The 5482-nt window shown below is 59.9% G+C and overlaps 3 protein-coding genes across 3 annotated transcripts, besides 1 other annotated feature; 1 reads left to right on the top strand and 2 right to left on the bottom strand.

Annotated features, from left to right (window-relative positions):
• Positions 1-322: 322 nt before the first annotated feature.
• On the top strand, positions 323-742 carry Tco025E_08913 (uncharacterized protein; the record flags this gene model as incomplete). The annotated part of the gene is made up of 1 exon (XM_029375744.1): positions 323-742. One exon carries the CDS (start codon positions 323-325, stop codon positions 740-742), a length of 420 nt encoding a protein of 139 aa, XP_029224132.1.
• An 824-nt stretch (positions 743-1566) lies between these two features.
• Tco025E_08912 (uncharacterized protein) lies at positions 1567-2451 on the bottom strand (the record flags this gene model as incomplete). Its single annotated transcript, XM_029375743.1, has 1 exon — positions 1567-2451. The coding sequence occupies one exon, from the start codon at positions 2449-2451 to the stop codon at positions 1567-1569; it is 885 nt and encodes a 294-aa protein (XP_029224131.1).
• A 57-nt stretch (positions 2452-2508) lies between these two features.
• Positions 2509-2548: a microsatellite.
• Positions 2549-4441: 1893 nt separating this feature from the next.
• On the bottom strand, positions 4442-5110 carry Tco025E_08911 (uncharacterized protein; the record flags this gene model as incomplete). Its single annotated transcript, XM_029375742.1, has 1 exon — positions 4442-5110. One exon carries the CDS (start codon positions 5108-5110, stop codon positions 4442-4444), a length of 669 nt encoding a protein of 222 aa, XP_029224130.1.
• Between the last annotated feature and the right edge of the window lie 372 nt (positions 5111-5482).

The raw sequence follows: 5482 nt of genomic DNA, 5'->3' as shown, positions 1-5482 counted from the left end.
ATGCCGTTTTTCCCCCAACTCACCGCCGCCGCGCGGGGACAGCACGTGGGCCATAAAGTGCTGGGGAGGGGCCTGTTCCGAAAATTGGGTGCCAGCGCGGGCCGAACGGTGCAGCACGCGCCCCGCGCTGCTTGTAGGCGGCTTCCCTGCGCCCGCCGGATGAAGACCGCCACGCGGCATTGCTTTCCTGAGACTCTCGCTGGCCGTTGCCACGCCTAAACCGGAGCGCCCGAAAAGCGTGAGGTGAAGTTTTTCGCCTGGGGTCGCTGCAGTCGTACGTTTCGCTTCTCCCCATTCCCGGCTCTTGAAAAAACAACAAACAATGACGTCCACCTCGTCTTCGGGCTTTTTGGGATTGCCTCCGCCTTTTGGAGTTGGAGGGCCGCCGGCCTCGGCCCTGCGAGGCCCAAGCGGGAAAAGAGCCCGCCGCCGCCGAAAGAGGCCGACAGTGGAAACACGAGACGCGCGCCGAGTTGCGACACCAAAAAAAAAAGAGGGCGTGCCGCGTGAGGCCCGCTTCGTCTCCCCGGTTGCGCGCTTTGCTCCGCTTTCAGGCGCCGAGGCCGAGCACAGCTACCTCACGCAAAGGCAAAAGCGGGGAAACAATTCAAACTTGGGCGGGCGAATGCTGTTTTTTTGCGTCTCCCTGGGCGTTTGCTTCGGGCGCGTCCCCGCGTCCGCCTTTTTCCGGGAGGCGGCGCGGCAAAACTGGCGCCTCTTCCCTTACGCATATTTGGGTTAAACGTCGCCAAGCATAACGGCCTCTTTTCCACAGGGAGATCGCCCAAAAACGCACCCTAAAAGAGCCCCGCGGCCGCGGCGATTCCCGCCCCCGCGTTCCCATAGCAGCCCTACCCTTGCTCTCTTCACGCGGTTGCATCGCGCACCGTTTGTCACATGGGCGCGCGCTTGCCGAGGAAGAATTGGGGGGTTGGCTCCTCTTCCCCTCGGCGTGGACGGGCGGCGCGCGCGCGCCTCCCGCTTCACGCCGCCCCTTGCTCCTGCGCCTCTTTCCTGGGAAGGCGGGCTGCTGGGAACACAGCTCCGGACTCCGCCCCCAGCGAGATGCCAGGCACAGCGTGGTTCTAGCGAGACGCATTCTATGGAAAGCGCGCGAAAACAGGGAAAGAAAAGGCGCCAAAACGGGTAAAATAAATAAATAAACTTAGCGACGGAAGGAAGTTTTCACCAGCGGCCGTCGCGCGAGTCGGCCCCTAAACGTCCAGCCTTTGGGCGCGCTGCGGCAAGGAAAACCATTAATACCGCCGGAAAAAAAAAGACGCCTGCTTGAATAATAGAAAACAAATATTTCTCGAATAGAACCCCTGCAGTGCAATGCGGCAAACTTCCATGGCCAGGTGTTTATTTTTTCTTTCTTCTTTTTAAGGTTTTTATCCCCACTCTTCCTGCATTAAAAGTAAAAGAGGCAAAGCACGAGGCTCTTTCCCTATTTTTGGCGTGGGCGCGCGCGGGACGCTGTGGCGCGTACTGCTTTTCTCGCCTACTATGGGCGCACCGCGCAAGCTGTTCCTGCGGGTGCGCCGCTTTCTCCCTTTCTTGGCTTCCCTAGTGTCTATCAAGGGTTGGCGTCTCCGTTGGGAGGGCGCCGTTCTTCCACATGGACCATATTTCATCAAGAAGTGGCTTCGGCACGGCGCGGCCCCAGGTGAGGAACAATTGTTCGTAGCGATGCTCATCGCTTTCGCGTTGCATCCACGACTCTTCTGCCAGCCGGCTTTTTTTCCAGGGCACATACTGAAGGAGGAGGTGGGGCAGGGCAACGACAACCGCGTTTAGCATGGAGGGCCGGTCGCGGAAGAGTTTCATCACGGCGTCGACTATGTACCAGTAATTTAAGAGTTGCTGCTGCTGTTTCAGCTGAACGGCCTCCGCAAAGCACTCGTCTAGAACCTCCATCACCTTCACCACCGCCACAGGCGTGTGACAGAGCGTGTCGCAGATAGCCTCCACCACTGCCATAGACCGCTGCGTGCACCGGCCTGAAAACTCGAGAGCTATAATGCGCCGCAAAAGCTCCTGCAGAGCGGCGTGGCTACATCGGTTTTCTGCGGGGGGTGGCCGTTGTTCGGCCGTCGGGGTCCTCCCTGTTTCTTCCCTATTTCTTCCTTTTCCGTCGCCGGTACTGGGCTGCCCCTCTGGGTGGGCAGGCGCCGGCTTCTTCTCCCTTTCCCCCGCCTCTGCGGGGCGGCGCCCGCTGTTCCCGTCCGCGCGGTGCCGGTCCCCCCAGGCGGTCCCCTGCGGAACGCCGGCGTAAAAGGCGGCCGGCGCCGCTGGCGGAGCTTCCCGCGCGATGATTCCGTCAGGCCTCTCTGGCTTCCACGCGTTCGGAGGCGCGGGGTAGTGGTGTTCGGTGCGGCTCCGCTTGTGTCTCTCCGGCGGCGGCGGGGCGCTTCCGCTCGAGTTGAAACTTCCCCGCTCCCAATAACTCATCTATTGCTCTGGTCGGCCCGGGTTTTGAGGTATTTTGCTTCCGTAATGTAGGGAAAGAAGAATCAAACAACAAAAACGAAAGAAACAAACAAAAAAAAATGACGGCTCCACGTTTACTGGGAAGGGACCTCCTCGTTGCGGGTAGAGCGGGGCGCTTCGTTCGCGCTCCGCGGCGGCCGCGGCGCCCACGCAATAGAAGCAACCCGGGTTCGGAGGAGCATCTGCCTCGATGCGCTAAAAAGGCGAGGGCGCGTGGAAATGGCAATGTGCTTCGCCGTTGCGCGTTGCCACCGCCGCAAGCGGGCGCCAGGAGCAGCAGGAAAACCAGGCGTAGCGTAAAACAGCCATGCCGAGACGACTGGGTTTGAGAGGGCGCAAAGGAAGAGGGAACTTGTGTCGTACCGCCTTTTTCTTCGGCCAGCGGAGAGGGCGGCAACGGCCACGGTGCGAGAATGAGAGGCAGGTGACCGACACTGCGTGTTCTCTCCTGCGAAAACAAACCGTCGCTCTACGGAGGATTTATCCGGCTTAGGAGTGTGAAAAAAAAAAATAATAATAATCTCAGCTTGACTCTGTGTGCTCCGCCGTTGGCGTCGACTTCCTGCGGCGAGTGCTGCAAAGGAGGATCCGGAGGTCTGAGCAGCTTCAGCCTGATTTCCGCGGAGAGGCATTTCTATTGCTGGTTCGCTCTGCCTGCCGCGCCTGCGCGCTTGGGTTCTTTGCTTTTTTTTTTGTCTTCTCCACATAAAAACAAAAACGCGTGCGTCGTTTCTTGCCAGCCCTTTTGTTCCTGTAAAGACGGGCCTTCCGTTGCTCTTCCTGTTGCGGGTGGCGTTCTTGGCTTGGGTGTGCGGCGTGGCTTCGTCGTCTGCGGTGGTCCCCTCTTCGCGGCGGGTGCCTGCCGTGCGGTCGGCGTGCGCCTAACGCGACGGACCCCCAAAAGGCCGTGTTGGAGGAACGGAGTTCTGGCGTTCTATGAAGGAGATGAAAGCGGTGCAGCCTCTCGTCTTTGTGTTCTTTCCGACCCATGCGGCTGCAGACGCGCCGTCCATCGATCCCGTCGGCCGCAGCGCAAACGCAACTTGCCCCAACTCACCCGCGTGCGCTGGGCGCCTGTGTGGTGCGCGGTGGAAGCGGCTCATGGCGCCGGGGTGTCGCGAGTCACTTCACATGGTCTGCGGCGACCCCCTCTGACCGCAACGCGGCGAGTAGTAGGCAAATAGCGGGGCAAAGCGAGAGAGAGAGAGAGGACGCGCGGCGGCACGCGTGAGAAACACAAAATACGGCCACTTTTACCAGGAAACTCGTCACTACGCGGGCGCATTCCTCTCACTGACGCGCTGCGACAGCAGTGCTGAGAAGCAAACCTTTAGAGCGATTTCACTGCGTCGTGAAAGCGCGACGGTCTCACCCGGTTGCCTTTTCGACCGTCTTTTGCGCCGGCTTGTAATTGATGACGGCGGTCGGGGGCCCTATGTGCGGTGAGTGGCGGCCCTGCAGCGCACGGAAGGGAAAGGGCAGGGAACAACAGCCACGGCAAAGCGAAAGCCACGGCCGGCGAGGCGGGGCGAGAGAGAAGAGCCTATAAAAGGGAAAGACTTTTTCCTAAAAGAGTTAGTTTCGTTTAGCCAATGTGTTCCCCAGCGGTGCTAAAGCGGCAAACCGGCGACGCATCGGCCTCCGGCGTGGCCTCGCTTCGCACGCCACCCACCCCCACGCGGGACTCGCTTGCTTTGAGGGCCCCGTCCGCACCCGTGGCCGCGTGAACACACACGCCCAGCAGCGCGCAGGATCCCAAAGGAAAGGACAGCAGCAACAAGGAGGTACGGAAGGAACCGTTTTTGCCTTTGCTTTTTCCCTAATAGAACGATGAGGCAGGGAAAGGAAGCACAATGGATGCGCTTCCGTGCCACCTGAATGGCCGACTTGCATGCCCATGCAATACCCCAGTCACTGGGGTGTGCGTGCGGCGGACCCGCATTCTCTCTAATCACCGCGTAACGACGCAAAAGGAGGCTTTTAACCCGCCTCCCACGCGGCGGCAGAGCGGGTTGGGTTTGAATGGGCTTCGAAAACTTACGCTTCCCGACAATCGATGCAAAGATAAGTAGATCAAACACCACCTTATTTCCTCACGTACAATCTTCGCGAGGAGTATCCGCCTGGCGGCGGCCCCCGCAGAGCGAAAGAGCGAAACAAGGCGACCGCAGTTCGGCCCGGCGGACGCACCTTTGCACCCCGGACGGGGCCCAGCAAACACCCAGACGCCAATTGGTCCGCAGACCAACCCACGGCAGCTGCGCTCTCGTCGTGAGTGCACAAAGCGGCCAGCCGCTAGAACCACGCGACGCGCCATCCGTGCGGAGATGCCGTGAACGCCAAAAATAGGACACAAAATAATACTTCCAATTGCCGCGCCAAGGCGCGCTGCTCTCCTCTTCAAAGGCGTCAATCCGCAGCGAGTCAGAGTCCGTGCAGGCACCGATGCGTTGGGGCAAACCGCCGGCGAATGCCAGCAAGGCAAGAAAAAAGCAGCCAGTGCTTCCGCCTGCATGAGAGAAGGGTTAGGGGAGCGCTGCAAAGCAAAACAACCGTGTGGAGCCGCACCCGCGACGAGGCACGTCGCCGGGTGCCCGCGAAATGCGCGTTGTCTACCCATACCTCTAACCGCCCATGACAGGAAAAAGATAAGAGGCCTCAAACTGCGGCCAATGTGCGGGGTGTGTGCAAAGCCCGCCACGCTCTCGCAGACCACGGAATCGTTGCCACGGTTTCTAAGCCGCACGTTCCGACGCGGTCAGACCAGTGTCGGCAAGCAAGGTCATAAGCCTCACCTTGGGTGGCGCCAAACCCCGTCCACATCCCTAAGCAGTGCAGGGAACGCTAGCCATCTTTGCACACAGAAACATAAAAGCGGCCTGCGCCCCCCCCCCCAAGAGCCTTCTCCGCGTGTCGTCTTAAGAAACAGGCCAAACAGGAAACAAATAAACCAGTCCATATGAGCAAATCACCCTCACGCTTTCTTCTTCTC

This window comes from Trypanosoma conorhini, assembly GCF_003719485.1.
Source record: "Trypanosoma conorhini strain 025E chromosome Unknown Tco_14.4_contig_00911, whole genome shotgun sequence".
NCBI lineage: Eukaryota > Euglenozoa > Kinetoplastea > Trypanosomatida > Trypanosomatidae > Trypanosoma > Trypanosoma conorhini.
Note: the sequence above shows the minus strand (reverse complement) of the source record. Positions and strands in the feature narration are given on the sequence as shown.